Source organism: Bombus impatiens, unplaced genomic scaffold, assembly GCF_000188095.3.
Source record: "Bombus impatiens unplaced genomic scaffold, BIMP_2.2 scf_0208, whole genome shotgun sequence".
Taxonomy (NCBI): domain Eukaryota; kingdom Metazoa; phylum Arthropoda; class Insecta; order Hymenoptera; family Apidae; genus Bombus; species Bombus impatiens.
Genome location: NT_176627.1, coordinates 21,852 through 38,551, shown reverse-complemented (window position 1 = coordinate 38,551; position 16,700 = coordinate 21,852). Strand labels below are relative to the sequence as shown.

Sequence of the window (16,700 nt, the reverse complement as noted above, 5' to 3'; positions counted from 1 at the left end):
TAATAAAACTTAGTTTAATTTGACCCTGAGTTTAATGTATTTTTAGATTAATAATAATTTTTCACTTTTGTTGTTATTCATCAAGTTCATGTTCCAAGGGAATGTGTTATTATTAGTCTTGGCATCTATTTCCTTTCTAGTTATCATTTTAACAATAAGTTGCTTAATGGGTTTTATCTATTTATCCTGTTACCTTATTTTATCAGACTATTTACGAAACGATAAAACACGATATTTCTGTACTTCTTCAAAATACCTTTTTGTACGTGATTTCACCTCCCACTCCAACTCTCCTGTGGCCGATCTTTCTCTCTCGCTCCGATTTGTTCCTCGACACCCCCACAGGGGTCTTGGGCCCCGCTGTGCCATGTTGATTTACCGAACTCTGTAAAAAAAAAGATGCGTCATTCTATTGTAACACTACAAACATTGTACATACATCTCTAATCTACAAGTTACGAAAAAAAATTCTACTCGCCTGTATTTAATCACGGAACTAAATGTTAAAATATGCTAAAAATAGTGATTAGTAGATTAGTGAACGAAAGCTGAAGATATGGATGTAAATGATTAATCTCGAAAACAAGATAGCGCAGGAAAATTACTTTACTCGCGTTCACTTTGCCCTCCATAACCTCAACGCTTAAAGATTCTTTATTTTAAGTTTCTCTTAAGTTTGTTAAATGGGAGCGAGCTCGAATGTCGCGTCGAATGTTCACTGTCCACCGAGGCGCGAGAAGAAGCACCGAAGAAGAAATACACGGGCATGCGTCATTCGAATGAATAATTACACAACTATTCTTGCCTCTAGAGACCGGTGGTACACATAATACAACTCATCGCAAGATGAATTCAACCGTCTTACTGAAAACGTTGCTATTTCGAATCAATGATTTCAATTGTCGGAACGTTCCCGCGCGTTTCTTCCCAGAAAATCTTGGCGAACGTTATAATAGATGATAATACTCGATAAGACAACGATATAATCGATCTGAGAACCAGCGAGTATCTGTCTCGTTTATCGACTATAGTCGCGATACGCATCGAAGATAAATCGATTAACACGTGCTGGCGCGAATATAGAATCTTCGATCTTGACAATCGAAATGTCGATTGTGAATGAAACAGATGATGAATGGTTGTATGGGTCGTATAATCGAAAAGAATCGAGGCGTTCTGTATCGATCGATTGTTCAGAGATGACACGAGACGCGGCAAAATTGACATTGTTGAGTGAAACGATGCATTCAAATGAAATAAACATGTGAAAATATAGAAGCAGTAGGGAGATAGCGAGGATTTTTCTTACATAATGTTCACCTGCATCTGTGAAGCATAGTTCCGTGTTTGAGAACGTTACTATGTTACCGGGCGCTGATTCTTTTTTTGCTTGAAAATAAATTGCACGGGATTCAAGCGTTTAAACATGCACGCGCGTTACATGATTAAGGAGCGCGTTCTTTTATATAACGTTCTATTACATTTATTGCTTGTTATATTATAACACCAGTTTTAAATGAATATTGTTCTCATTACTTAAAATGCTTTATATTTATCATTTCGAAACTGCAGAAAACTGATCGTTTTTGTTTTTAATTACTTCACAAGAGCCTGTATAATATAATTTTACTTTAGAGGTATAAGAAAATTCCACATACTTCAATATATACACAAACCACTCACAGGTTAAAGTGATTAACTCGACTTTTTGAAATCTTTGAAATTTTAGTAGCAAAATATTGATGCTTATCTTATATAATTTCATCAATATTCTTTACTTTCTGCTTTGTGGAGTCAATCGATTTAGCAAATGTGTTGTTCGTATCTTAAAAAATGAAAGAATGATATATAAAATTAAGGAGGGCGATATATTTAGAAGGATTTTGCGCAACATTAGTTTCATATGATGAAAATTTTCATATCTCGTATATATGACCTGCACTATGATTTGTAAACAAGAATTTTTAATAATTTAATCGTTGTTAAATTTATAAAAAAATAAATGATTAGAATGTAAGGATGATAGTCGCCAAGTTGGAAGTTGCCACGAGAATTTTGATAGCGATGCCTACGTAAAAGTGTTTATTACTTATCTCCGGCTTTCGTCCATCGTATACTGAGTTAGTGCATGCAAGTGTCAATGTTAATATCTACAGAACGCGCGTGGAACAAAAATTTGTTCACGGGTATCACACCGTATCGAAAAAAAAGGCGAGATTTGTGCATTTTTTACTTACCTCAAATGTTGTCACCTTATCCCCTGTAGATTTACCTGTAACAGATCGAAAACAACATGTTTGTTATACGAAATAAGGTCACGTAACAGTCGACTCTCGACGTGCACACCGTAATATATATATGTACACATATTACGTTGGCGTCGGAACGAACGAAAGTCCCGTTTCTAATGTGAGTAATATCGAAGGAACCATGCATGTAAAGAAAGAAAGATCGCACGCTTAAAATGACCAGCCGAGTCAATCGCGTGTATTCCGGGAAAGAAGCGAGAAAGTGGAACGTTAACCGAGTTCAAAAACGAAAGTCGTGCACACGGTGATTGCGACGCGGATTCACTATTGACATATGTAAGTCTTAGTACCGTTGCTCCCGTTACCACTAAATTTCAGCCCCTGTACAAGGCTTCACAAGGTAGATTCATTCAACTTTTTTCTGTTTGAGAATTCAGTTTTCCACGTACAACTTTCATTCATACTCGGACCGATGTTATTTTCGTGAAAGTTCATTCGGTAGTCGTCTTCTTTGTGTTTGTAACGCGATAGCGGGAAGAAAAATTAGTCGTACTTTCAAGGCGTTTTAAGAATGATTCATAAAAAAAAAAATTTGGAGAAGTATGTCTGACAGATAAGTACGATTTTTAGAAGCTTGCTGCCACTATACGGTACGACTGGTGACACCCATCAGCTGTCAAATAGCGAACTGGATTAAGCACAGTGTAGCCCTGAAAGAGCATACTGGGTTGTCCGGTTGGCGACTTAACAAAGGACGGAACGTAGTGCGGGCATGCGGAAGCGAAACGAAAATCCGATCGGGTAAAATCGATCGATCACGCCTATCTCGTCACGTCTCGCGGCGCAAATGCCTCGCACACCGCGAGAAACGATACCCGTTGTTATAGGCGTTTGAAATCGCGTTGCTTTTATAGGTTAAGTCGTGACACTTGTCCGAGAACTAACAAAGGAGTTTTAACGTGGATAAAGGGCTACTCACTGTCCTCGTCCGCGTACTGTTCCGGTCTGAGATGATCCTCCGTGGCCTGTGCCGGGCCAGAGAAGCTTGTCTCGACCACTTCGATCACGTCCACATTGTCGCCTGAAGCCATTTTGTACGTACGTGCCTTCTTTCAATCGACCGAGCGCACTGACTCACGTACGACGACGACGATCTTCCTGACAGTTTCGCGAAGGCACCTCCTCTGTCGTCGCTTTACATGGCAGCATCTTTCGAGTTCGAGAAACACGGCACGTTCAAGCCGACATATATGTAACGCGCACTCCCTCACGAAACATTTTTACGTTTCACTCGCGTGTCGATCGTTTTACTACGGTGGAGAAAAAATATCAATGATAAACGGCCTCAAAGGCTCTCCAGCTCCGGGCTGAGAACACCCACGAACCTCGAGAGCGCCTCCGGCCTCCCTCTGCTCTTCGTCTATTGACCGGACGCCATCTTGCCCAGATTTCACCGCCATCTAGTGGAAATACTTGCAAGCTACACGTACAAGATGTCTTTATTATAATTGCGTGTGTTTAATGACTTATAGTTTACATATCTTTGTATATGTATGTATGTAAAATGTTATCAATTTGGCAAGTTGAAGAAAATAAAGTGAATAAATTAGCGAATGATTGCTAAAAATAAAAATTCTTTTTATAACATGTTCTCGTTTTAGACATTTACCTACGGTAGATCTTTCGCCGTTCGAAGAAGTGTTATTTCAGTGAAAAATCTTGAATACGATTCGATGATCATATCGTGCTAGAAATAGATATTGTCTCATGAGAGATAAAATAAAAAATAAATATAAGTAATTAATGACAAACAATAAGTCTAATGTTGTGCAAGTAAAGGTGAAAATCTGTATCTACATGTCTTCCATCAATGAACACGTGTGGCATTAAACGACACTAGAATTACGATAAAATTGTTACGTGTACGAGATTAAAATTACATTACATTATATGCAACATCATGCATGACACGGAATTTATATCGATATATCATGAACCATAATTTTTTTATATTTTATGTTGCGATTTGGAAACCACACAACATTCTATTTTCATTTCTGTTTACAAATAGAAAGTTTCTATATTTGTGCTTCTAAATAAATAACACTGAATATAGCGATAGATAGTGACGATATCGATCTTGAAATTGACTGCGATTTGCATTTGGTCACGCGATGAAGAGGTAAATTCTCAGTTGCGGTAAAAGCGATTTCTCATTTCTTTAATTAGCATTGATTGTTAACATCAGACACAGCAATGTTTGTAAAAGTAAGAACTTTATTTTTTTGTAAATAAACTGCACACAGTTTTATATACCAGGTATCATTCTTATAAATTCCAGTCATATCATGGTTACATTTAAGTGGTCTTCCAACAAGATTCAAATGCAACGAATGATCCTCTTGACCATCATTGGTATGATTTCATACGGAATATTGAAGGGTCACATGAAATACGAAAAAGAGGTAACCATATCATTTCGAATCCTATAAAATTACAGTCCCTGGTCATCGAATTAGAACCATATGCACTTTTCTAACTGTAATATGTCTTATACATACACACTCACACAAATTGTTTTTGATTGTCCAAATTATTAATACATATCTACACGATTACGAGTATTTCATTTTATTTAATTTATGATTACACCATGTCAAAAAATATTTTGGTATTCCCAGGTTAGGCAATTCATCTGACTTGAATGCCATTGACAATTTCTGGAGCATAGTTAAATTATTTATTCATCGTTGACCAACATATTTAGCAAAACAATAAGAATATAAAATATATAACACAACAATATACATGAAGCATACTGTAATGAAGGTAAAGAAAGAAAACAAATTATCAACATGTATGTGTATACAAAAAATCGCAGTAATTAATAAATTTAGCTATTAAAATTTGCTCATGCAAATTTCAATTCGATTAAAAAAGCGAGAAATACAGAAAGTTTCCAACACTTTTAATTCGGTGACCAGGGATTGCACTTTTTTTTATTTCCCTTCGTGCAATCACCACTCACCTATAATTGATTCATTAGCTCCTAATAATAATAAAGACGTAAACATCAGTCCCTAAAGGAAATTGCAATAGGGAAAGAATAAAACATGCCATGCGAGTTTAACTAAGTTATGAATCATCGTTCAATTTAATTGTTGGCAACTCGCATTATCGGAATGACTAGCTAGCATCTGACGTCATTAATTCATCCGCTCATTAGGGAGCGCATTGATCGTGTGAAGTGTTTTACATAGAAGTTTCGTTTAAGGCTTGGCCAGATGGACGAGATTTATAGCGGGCAATGCACAATTAATTATCATACCGTTCGACGAAACTTTCTTGATTCGGTTCGGTGTGTTTCCTCGGTATTTATCTCTGATTCACGTACTTCTTTGGTATTCGCGTGTGGAAAATCTAACACGCCCCAGCGTGGTTGCATCGCTGATCCAAGTTCAGATATCAGATGTTTATATCACGCGATGCGTTGTACGTATTTGAACCGCGATTTATATAGCGCTCCCGTGATACGACAATTAAAATACATACTGTCACAATGCGCGTTACGATACGCACTCAACGTTGAATTTCACTCAATGTATTCATGTAGGTACATACATATAGCGACTTGTGAATTTATATACTTGAACATTCACTATAGAAAACTTTTATGAATATATCGTATATTCAACGTTTTGAAATTTCACGACTACTGTCGTGACTATATCGATTAAATTAGAAAAACATTTCTATAAAAATTGCAAGATATTTATTGCAAGTGTAATATATTTTGCAATTTATTATGTATATTACTAAACACATTTACTATTTAGACATTAATGTTTATGTTAATATCCGAAGTTTTTATATCAGCGTAGAAAACTCTTCTTGATTTGATTTCTAATTCAGAAATTGCGGGATTTAAGCATAAGGAGCGTATGAGTAACAAACTAGTTCGTAAAGATTTATAAAATAGTGACTTTTGATAACCAATTTAATCGCGTTACAATATATTACTATACTTATCTAAAGACTAAAATCATTTCAATTTATCTTTAATCTTCTAATTAAAATACATCTTGTCAAAAATAACTAAGCATCCGAATACTTTTTAACAGTAGTATATACATATAACGAGGCCAAACAGCGATTCGATATTTAATTAACAACAGGAAACAGATGTGTTGAATTTATTTCACGAATTTTTCGATCGATTTGGCTTTAAGAAACAGAAGGCTTTAGTCTACTAAAGAGATGCGTGACGATAGTTACTCTCGATATAAGGCAATCAGTCGTTTTTAGAATTCGAACAGGTATATTTTTGACCTGATTTAACGACTCTATAAGATAACGCGATGTCTGGTGATCAGCCGGAGGCGTGAATCAATTACTTTTTCACTTTATCACCGGGAAGGTGCACTACTCTCTTCGATATCAAACTTCTCATCGATTACATAACGCATTATCGTTCTTTCCGTATCTGGCCGAGTTTCCTCTGGATAAAAACCAATTATCGCGGCGTACGATTTCTGCCTATATTAATCGTCCTTTACCGCTACGAATCCCGCTAGCCTCGATGCCGGAGAGATCGCAAACAGTAGATGAAAATCTATCGCGGTTAAATGGCAAGTAAGCGAATTAAACCGAAAAACGCGATAATGTTCGTATACGTACGCGCGTAGATCCGCAATAGTTACCCATACAGCATGTTTCTGAAAGTTGGCTTCAAACTTCAGGAGTCCGTATACAGTAAAATTTAATAAGTATGAGTCGAACGAGGAAGTTATACGGTGTTTTCATCAACGAAATTCATATTATTTATCTCTGTCTATAGCATACGGTGGCTCATGAAAATACATGAAAAATTAGAGAAAACTTCTATATATATACGTATATTGTATGTATTATATAAAATATTTAAAAATTTCATTGGCAGTATAATGAGACGTGGCTATCATGATTATGATGACAAAATTTGACATTAATCTGGAGATGTATACAGAAGGTACACGATATTTAATTACAAGGAAATTTTAAAGTCTTTTATGTAACACACATAATACAAATAATTTCACGAGCTACCGTTTGATATGATATCCATTCACTGTAACAGTCGTATCAGCATGTTTTCTCATTGCAATTAACTAAATAATGTAAAAGTAAATTATGATGTAACTGTGAAATATACGCGCACGAATGCTATAACATTAAAGTGGAAAGCATTGTTATTTTATTACTGTTACCAACAATACGCGGTATCAGTACAATTATATAATAATAATGTGTTTATTACGCTTAATCTAATGATTTATGCACGATAAACATGCAATGAAGAAACACGTAAGAAAGCTTATTAAGACTTATCTCTGTTATAATCAGAAGTATATACTTCTGAAATTCGGTATCGATTTTCTGAAACATCCTGTACAACACGGACAGTACTCACGAAAAGAAAAGAAACGGAAAAGGAGGAAAGGACGTTTCCTATGTGTTCTCGATCAAACGTGTTCTTGCTATTTCGCATTAATTCGCATATTCCGTGCTGATTGACCGTACCAGCGTTGCGAGATCAATCAGCTCGATTATTAAGCTGTCGATATCTAATCAGCAATGACCCTACTTCGGTAAAAGGGTCAACTATAGACGTGGTTATCCGTGCAAATACGTATGTATTGCAATGTTATGCGTTGTGTGTATGAAGAACGACGGAGCCCTCGTTTCTCGCGTCGTCCAGAAATCGTTCGAACAGCCTAAAAAGCAGGTCATTTGTCACGCAACGTCGATTCGGACGAGCCTTAAAAACAGGAAACTTTAATTAGTTCGGTGAGACGAGCTTTGTGCTCTTACGATACGGCCTGACCTTGTAACTCTTTTCCCTCTTTCGCGATCAAGGTGACGGAGTACATGAGCTCGTTGGAATATCGACAGGCGAGAGAAGCCAGCCATGACTACAACAAGCAACGGATGAAGAACCAACAAAAGCTTTCGTCCGATAAGTATCCTTCTGCTACGGATTCGAAAAATACTAATGGTTTTCCGGAAGTTGATCAGAGTTCACATGGAAGATAAAATCAAATGATTTTGTTTCTGATTGTTATACGTAGAATGTGTTGATAATATTTATGCTTGATATTTTACTCCTCGATCAACTGATGTATGGGTATATTGGTATGTAATGATGTTTGAATAAAGATCAAAGAGGTAATAGATAATTATGCTGCGAGTATAAAATAGCATATTAATATAATATGCTTGGCAGAGGCATTCTGTTGAGTCGATGATCACGGTAACGAAGAGCTAAAGGTAAATTTCATTAACCGCCTATCAGATTTCATGTTTACAGGCGATGATTCCTAGAACTCGCATAAACTAGGTAAATAGATATTGGCAAAACTTGCCGCTTCGAAACTAATTAGACTTCGTATCGAAGATAAGAAGTGGAAATGTATAGTTTATTTTGTTTTCTTTTTTACGCAATAATGCACCTAGCATATATGGATTATGAGAAATGTTCTGTTTTTATTTATTGTCAAATCAAAGTTAAATAGTAAATAGTAAATAGTAAACAGTTCACGATTTAGTTGTATAGTACGGTGAATATTATGTTAAAGATATAAAATATCGTAAAGTATCGATTAACAATTAAAGATGTCAGTATTCTTCCAAATTCCTGAGAAAAAGGCAAACATGGACAAGGGCCGTTTTTGTTACGAGTCGTTTAATCAAAACAGGAATCCAACAGGAAGTAATTGTTTTAAGAAACGGAGAAAAGGAAAGGGTAGAAATTTGACAATAAATCTACGAAACGATGGAACTTTTACGAGTACTTGGATTCTTTGACCATCGCCAATCGAGATTCCCGTGAAGACAATGGCCGTTAGCTTCGCAGGAGTTTCGGCCGTTTTCAACGAGTATCTGGCTGGTATCGCGAACGTAAGGTCAGGGTGGACATGATATTTCCTGTATCGGCCGCAAGACAAAGGAACAAAAGCTGCTGTCAAAGTACGCGAAGCGTGTAAGTTACCACGAGTTAAAAGGAATGGCCACCAATTTGTTGATCGTTAACACGAAGTTAACTAACTGCATTGCTAATTACGGCGAACAAAGCGTTCTTCTCGTTTTCCTTCTCTGTTCCTCTTGCTTCGAGGAAATTGATTTCGGAAAATATTCAATTTTTTGCTCTGTCTTGATTATGATACAATTGAGCCTCTCAGAGGCCTGACTGATCGATTACATAAGCCCACGATCTATATTCAATTCAAACTTTTATAAGAAGAATCATCGCAATAAGATGACGTAAATCGTAAATCATGAGAAATAGTGTTTATAACATCATCGCTTCTCTATAATATTTAATTTATAGACCTGTTTGAGCTGTTGTTTGGACAGCTTGATTGATGGATTCAAAAATTCCATGCGTCTCTATTCCATATGAAAGGAAAATTTATCTGAACAAACGCGACGTAGTTAAACATGTTTTTATTGTCATACGATATGTTCTATGATTTACTATATCACTATATGACACAATCGTTAGATATGTTTCGCAAAATAATCTCCGATAAGCGAGAAAGATCGTTGAAATCATCCTTTCCAAGGTGGCGTAGAAAATGTAACGTGTTCTTTTGTAATGTTTGCAAGAATAAGTGCAAAGAGCATTGTTCTTTCAATTAACGAATCAGTCATTTAAGAAAGGAGAGGAGAAATGATAAAGAAAATGAAAGAAAATAATAAGAATTACAAATATTTGATATTACTTCTTTATATTCTATTATTTTTGCTCTCTTTTCGAACAGCAAATTCAAAGAACGGAAAAGAATAATTTAATCGATAAAATCGCCTGTTTAAACCCGATGGGTTTTGCCTTAGTAACTTGGCGTGCAAGAGCAAAAAGATAATTGTATAATTAAAGCCACGTGAGTCGCGCGATGCTGGCTTATATTACGTTTGTGGTAGTTCTATTTGTATTGTGATCCAATTTAAATAAATGTTCAGAAGTTATCTCCAGTTTATGTATATTTCGTAAAAATAATGTAAAAATATACTCAATTAGTGTAGTATAAATATTTAATTGTCAACCTGGAATTCTGCACGTATATCAAATTAATTTTAATGAAAAAAAAATGGGAAAAAATAATTAACGAATGTTGATATGCTGAGATAGGTCAAACTGCTGATTACTTTTATAACATTTATTATTCTTTAGTTGATCGATCGAACGATAACTTTACATCTTAATTCGATATGTAATGCCAGTGATGAACTGCTGACGGTTATTTACATAAAAGATAAAACTGTTTGTGAATATCTGAGCCAGTGCACGTGTTACGGCAACATTCTATATGGCTTTCATCAGTTCGTTTAATTTAAGCCGTTTTAGGAGATGCGTGTTACTGTCTCCGACACATTTCTCCGACAGAGTGAAATAGAAAAACGTATACACCGATTCATGCAAAATTCAGAGAAAAGTCCATAGTAGAAATCATCTGGTACACATAAAAATTACGACCGGCGTGGAAAATTATAAAAATGCCACATAGAGTTAGCATCATTGCTGTTCCGGATAAGCTTACCAAAGAGCATAGAAAAGATTCAAGTAAGTTTTTCTCATGGAGAACAGTTTATTTAATCGTATCGTTTTATCGTTCAAACAGATGCTTCTTAAAAGAACATTTTGTCTAATGTATGTCGAACAGATGAAGCGAGTCAAAAGAAGAAGTCTGCGGATTTCGAGACAGCCATTGCCGCAGCTGGTTATGGAAAATTTCAATATCTTCTGCTACTGGCGATTATTCCAGTATCATGGGCAACCAGTATCGACAGTTCCAATGTAGCGATGATTCTTCCCTCTGCAGAATGCGATTTGCAAATGACATTCTTTCAGAAGGGTGTGCTAAACGCCATCATATACATAGGTTTGTATTGTAACTCTGTCAAAAAGATTTTGTTGCGACGATCGCAAGTCCATTCCTTGATATATTTGTTTACTCAAGTAAATACCATGATTAACATAATTTAAAAACTGTATAAATATGTAGTTAACGTCAATCACGTGAGCGACTAGTTACTTGATTAAATCAATATTACTGGTTGCTACACACTGTTCTTATCCCACTTCTGCTCGATCAGGGCCAACTAGTACGCTAAGTCTAAATCTTAGTGTCCATAAGAATATATGTTAAAGGCATTTATTTGAAATTTTTAGGAATGATTTCTAGTGGTTTTCTATGGGCTTACATAGCGGATGTTAAGGGCAGGAGAGCCGTTTTTCTTTGTGGCTATATAGCTGATAGCATTTGTAACTTCCTGTCAGGGTTTTCACAGAATTTTTGGATGCTTGTATCTTTCAAATTCCTTAGTGGTTTCATGTGAGTTTATAACAGAGATTCTAAATTATTTGAACTCTTAATTGTCAATTCGAGTGTTTAAAATTCAAAGTGTCAAATTTTAATTGACGTAATTAAACAATTCGGACTTGAATAAATACTTGTTTCATTTATAAAATATTGCAGCAGATATAAAAAATATTTTAAAGTAATTTCTTTTAATATTTAAATTACTTTTTACACTTAAGTTTCTCACAAATACACGAATACGCACAGTGTAATAGATATTGTACGTTAGGATAAGCGGCCCCCATGCTTCCATCGTGGCCTACACTTCGGAATTTTATGGAAAAAAAGAAAGAGGAAGAATTTCATTGATCGTCGGTTTTGCCATTACATCTGGAAATATCGTAAGCGCAGGTGTGGTATACGCGAGTTGACATCAAGATAAAACGCTTGTTTATATGTCAGATCACTAAATCTTGTAGTGCTGGCGTTCATCATCATTCCACAACGCTGGTCCATCGTCTTGTGGGACGGTGCGTTTGTCTACAATTCCTGGAGACTTTTTCTTTCCATCTGTGGAATACCAACATTGATCGGTGTTAGTTGTCTCTTCCTGTTTCCGGAAAGTCCAAAGTTTCTCATGTCTCAGGGTCATATGGAGGATGCGTTGAAAGTTTTCAAGATAATTTATAGCACCAACACGGGAAAATCGGCGGAAGAATATCCGGTGAGAAGTTTGAACAATTTATTTTGCTTTTAAATAATTTAACCCACATATGTCTACGAAATACTATTGCATTTTTCTTTATTTGATACCTAAAGTAAATATATTAATTCAATTTTTGTACTGCTATTAGCTAGTTTCTAGAAATGATCATTCATCCCAAGAATATCAGTGCGAACAGTGCTGCAAAAACCCTACAATCATCTTTTTGGAAACACGATACACATATTTGGATTAAATAATACATTTTTTTTAACAAAAGATTTTATCAACAGTGTCAATGTTTTCTGTTTAAGATACAATATTTAGAAAACGAACTTCCTAAAGAAGGAAATGATAACGACTACGATGGAAAAATAGAGAAGAAGGCAATTTTCTTTACTCCACATTTAAGTCGAATTCTCTTGGTCACAGTCATGCAATTTGGTTCAATGTACACGTGAGTATCTCTTTTTAATGTTTTGAAACGAATTAATATTACATTAACTTTGGAGTAAACACAATTATCCGTGATCGGAAATTGTGTCACAGGGAACTTTGCAAGTGGGTTGTTGTTAAAAAGTAATTAGTAGAATGAAATTTTTAATCGATTCATTTTGTCAGAATGACGGTGTTTGTGACGAACGACCTTATTTGCTTTATCTATAAATACTGACGTTGCGTTGCTGTGTTCAGTAAAAGACGTAAACGACAAGAAATCGAGAGGTGACGTTTATCAAGACTGATATGAAAACAGTAATCGTAAAAAAATCCACGAAACGTCAGTGAGGAAACAATCTTATCAAAGGACGACATTCCAAGGAAGAAGAGAATACAAATTGATATTAAGTAAATCTTTATACGTTTTTCATTTTACAGAACCAACACGATTCGTATGTGGCAACCTCAACTTTTCACGATACTAGGAAATTTCGATCCAGTGAATCATAATCTAACAGAAGCACATAAATCGACATTTTGCGAGATCTTGGATTTCTTCTCTGTCGTAGACGAAACTTCCGCAGCCGTTGAAGAGAACGTGAACTGTACAAACGTGGGGCAGCCTACTTAGCAAATATTTTTTCATCGTCCCTCTCAGTAAATTTTATTTCTCCTCGTGTTTATCTGATTACATAATATTCTTTGAATTTTCTAGATTGTCGTGAGTGAGTCTGTTTATGTGAATACGATAGTTGTAACTGCCTTTGGAGGCATTCTTATTTTATTGAGTAGCTTTCTACTGAATATTTTGAAATACAGAATCTTACTGTGTAAGTACTTATAATGAAAATTTTATAGTCTAATTATAGTAAAATCTCGATTATCCGAACTGTTTATGGCACACGCTGAATAATTTCGCTTTTGTACGAAAGATTATTCTCATTTTGAGCTATTTGTAAATATTAATATTGATCAAATGTTTTACTATACATTATACAATTCCAATAATCAGTATTCTGGTAATCAGTGTATTATACACTATTGTATTATATTTACACATTTCGCGCTTAATTGATAGTATTAACGTATGATTATAGATATTTCTTACGGAGTAGCATTCTTATGTATAATTTATCTGAACTGGTCGTCTGACACATTACTAACACTAATTCTGACGAGTGTGTTCATTGGATTGACAAACACTACCCAAAATATAATTATTGCTGCAACTGTTATTATGTTTCCAACTTCTCTAAGGTTAAATATAATAATAGTACCAATTAAATAACAATATTAACTAAGGTATTACTATAGGAACATAAAATTCAGAATTTCAAATTAAATTAATATCTTCCATTAAAATTAGAGCGATCGCAGTGAGTCTGGTGATGTCAGTCGGAAGAATAGGGTCGGTGATTGGGAACCTTCTCTTCCCAATTTTACTGGCTCAAGGATGCTTCGTACCCATGATCCAGTTGGCGTGCTTGATATTACGTAAGTTGCCCTCTCCCGCTGTCGAACGTGTCTCTTTTTGAAAATACTATAACTCTTCTTTATTGTAGTTTGCTCCATTTTAACGTGTTTTCTTCCGTCGACCAAGAAAGCTAAATAATAAGAAATACGTAAGATTGTGTTACGATATTTAAGCTTCTCTGAAAGAACTTGCCAATAGAGAAGTTTTTACGTACATACACATACTCTAACTACGAATAATAGATCGCATCGCAGATAGCCTACAGACCTCGTTCTCCAACACTAAACCAAGGAATTACATGTATACTCATCCTTGAATCATTCTAACATGATCAAAATTTCCAAAGCGAACCATGATACCTTTCTTAAGACTCTGATATGACTATAATATTTACATTAAGAATAGACAAATTTCAAGAGGATCAAAAATGTAGGAAAATTCACAAACTTTGAATACTTAAAAAGTAGGAAGATAAAAGTATCGGATAATTAAAGAAAGACATAAATAGATAAATGAATGATATCAATAAGACGAAACGTACAAAATAAGAGGATAATAGAAAGAAGGATCTATCGAAGCAAGGAAGCACGCGTTCGAAGGCGAATACAGGCAAAAACAACGACAACGATGTATGTTAGACAATGAAAGGGTGGGATGTTTCCAGTTGGACACTCTTCACGGTCACATTTTCAGGAGAAGATCGATCTCAGTTTAAAACAATGATCGAGCGCGTCGAGGACGAACGCGGCGTTCCTCGCCCAGCGTGAACACGACGCTGCTACGGGGGCCTTGGGTTTCACTTTCGACACATCCTGGAGAGCCCTCCACGCTGCAGCCTTCACCCACATGCTCGTTCTTCTCGATCCCCCGCGTACAACGGCTCCGTTCAGCCGGCGTTTCGTGTGGACGCGGCTTTATCGCGCGCCCGGGATCTCGACACCTTCGCGCTAGCCACGTTGATCGAGTAATTACGCGTGTCCATAAAATTTACCGCGCGTATTACAATGGAAGAATGGGAGAAAGTCAAGGTATCGAATTGATTGCAACGTGACGTTTTATTTTGTCACGAGATGCAGCGATGATGCTTGATATTTGATTTTGGTTTTTGCTTCTTTCGTGTACTTAAACGGCAATCTACCAGTAAACTGGTGCATTCAAATCTCATGCATATATTTTATATTTACTAATAGATTGCAGATAGTAGCGTAGGATTACATTTTTGTGAAGAATTTTGTTACGTTTAAAGAAACAGAATGTAAGAGAAGATTTGTTTCAATAAATATTATGGATATTTTATATATTTTTGTATAGGATTGTACGTATTTCGTGTATTTTTGAACAATCTAATTTGCCAGAAATGCTTAAGAAATTATGTCTACGTTAATGCATCAATTGTATCATTAGTTTGATCACAAGAATTACTAGAGAAATTCATATTATACACTTATGTAATTCGATGTTATTTGTGTTTATTAGTTTAATTAAGACGTTACAGTTACGATCCTTGTATCATAAAATAAAAGGAATATTTTATAGGATAACTAGATTAAATTTAACAGAGCTAACGGGATACGAATGGCAATAAATGCTACTCGTAAAAAGAAATTAATCTTGTTTTACTTGAGCAAATACTGCGCCTCTTGCGCTACTGATTCTCAATATTATCTTTTAAATAAAGCACAATAAGGCTCAGGGAACTCGTTTACAGCTATGCGTTCACTTGAACCGCATACTTTACTTTCTTTGTCCTAAAGTAACGAATGTAAGGCTTTAAATGGTATTACACAATAATACCACGAGGAAAGAAATTGCTGGGGTAGAATGTGGAGTTGACTCGCGCAGTATACGTTTCGTTGGCGTTTCGCGTAAGAAGCACCCAAGGTGGCGCCTAAGACAGCATTCCGAATAAATTGCGGAACGGAAGAGCGCAGACGTACGCACGTGTCGGAGGAAAAACGTGTTGGCATAGCTTTTGCGTTTTTCTCTCTGGAGTGTTCATCTACTAAGAGCTCCATATTGTTACAACATGGAAAAACTCTTGTACATAACATGGCTATCTCTCGTCATTTACTAAAGAATTCTTCTTAAATTTCTACTTTGACTTCCGAGTAATCTTTATAGATTATAATACGATAAGATATAGATAAGATTTGACTTTCAATTATTTTAACAGAACCTACTACTCATGTATGTGTAAGAAACTATTAGGTTCACTAGGTAACTAATAATCGATAATATAATAAATAAATGAAAACAACTATCGTATGCTTCATAAATGTAAAATATTTGTAAAATGTAAAAGAACAATATTATTATGCAACAATCTAATATTAATCGTAAAACACGCCTGAGAAAATAACGGTTCGAGTTTGACCAGTCATCGATTCGACAGAAGAATCAAAAAATACGCAAACACGAATTACAGGGAATAAAATAACAACATCTCCGGGTGTCTTGTGAAAACGATCGCGTAGATGGGCCCACGGTCCTCTAATCAT

General features: G+C 35.5%; 2 protein-coding genes across 13 annotated transcripts in view; one reads left to right on the top strand and one right to left on the bottom strand.

Annotated features, from left to right (window-relative positions):
- Nucleotides 1-3,984, bottom strand: part of LOC100748690 (phosphatidylinositol 4-phosphate 5-kinase type-1 alpha) — a 40,516-nt gene extending 36,532 nt beyond the window's left edge. For 9 of the 12 annotated variants that reach the window (XM_012383310.3, XM_012383304.3, XM_012383303.3 and 6 more), the window contains exons 1-3: nucleotides 3,229-3,682; nucleotides 2,238-2,272; nucleotides 257-385 (exon numbers count right to left, since the gene is read on the bottom strand). In XM_012383310.3, coding sequence (XP_012238733.1) covers nucleotides 257-385; nucleotides 2,238-2,272; nucleotides 3,229-3,340 — 276 coding nt within the window. In that variant the 5' untranslated portion in view covers nucleotides 3,341-3,682. Of the gene's footprint in view, nucleotides 1-256; nucleotides 386-2,237; nucleotides 2,273-3,228; nucleotides 3,730-3,918 lie in introns of those variants that run through there. The other 3 variants (XM_024366313.2, XM_024366312.2, XM_012383302.3) reach the window with 3 other exon arrangements.
- A 6,442-nt stretch (nucleotides 3,985-10,426) lies between these two features.
- LOC100749673 (D-xylose transporter-like) lies at nucleotides 10,427-15,831 on the top strand. The gene is made up of 11 exons (XM_003487930.4): nucleotides 10,427-10,848; nucleotides 10,949-11,167; nucleotides 11,458-11,620; nucleotides 11,877-11,998; nucleotides 12,067-12,311; nucleotides 12,605-12,747; nucleotides 13,167-13,341; nucleotides 13,444-13,558; nucleotides 13,826-13,985; nucleotides 14,095-14,222; nucleotides 14,291-15,831. The coding sequence occupies exons 1-11, from the start codon at nucleotides 10,782-10,784 to the stop codon at nucleotides 14,338-14,340; spliced, it is 1,587 nt and encodes a 528-aa protein (XP_003487978.1). The 5' UTR covers nucleotides 10,427-10,781; the 3' UTR covers nucleotides 14,341-15,831.
- The last annotated feature ends 869 nt before the right edge of the window (nucleotides 15,832-16,700 follow it).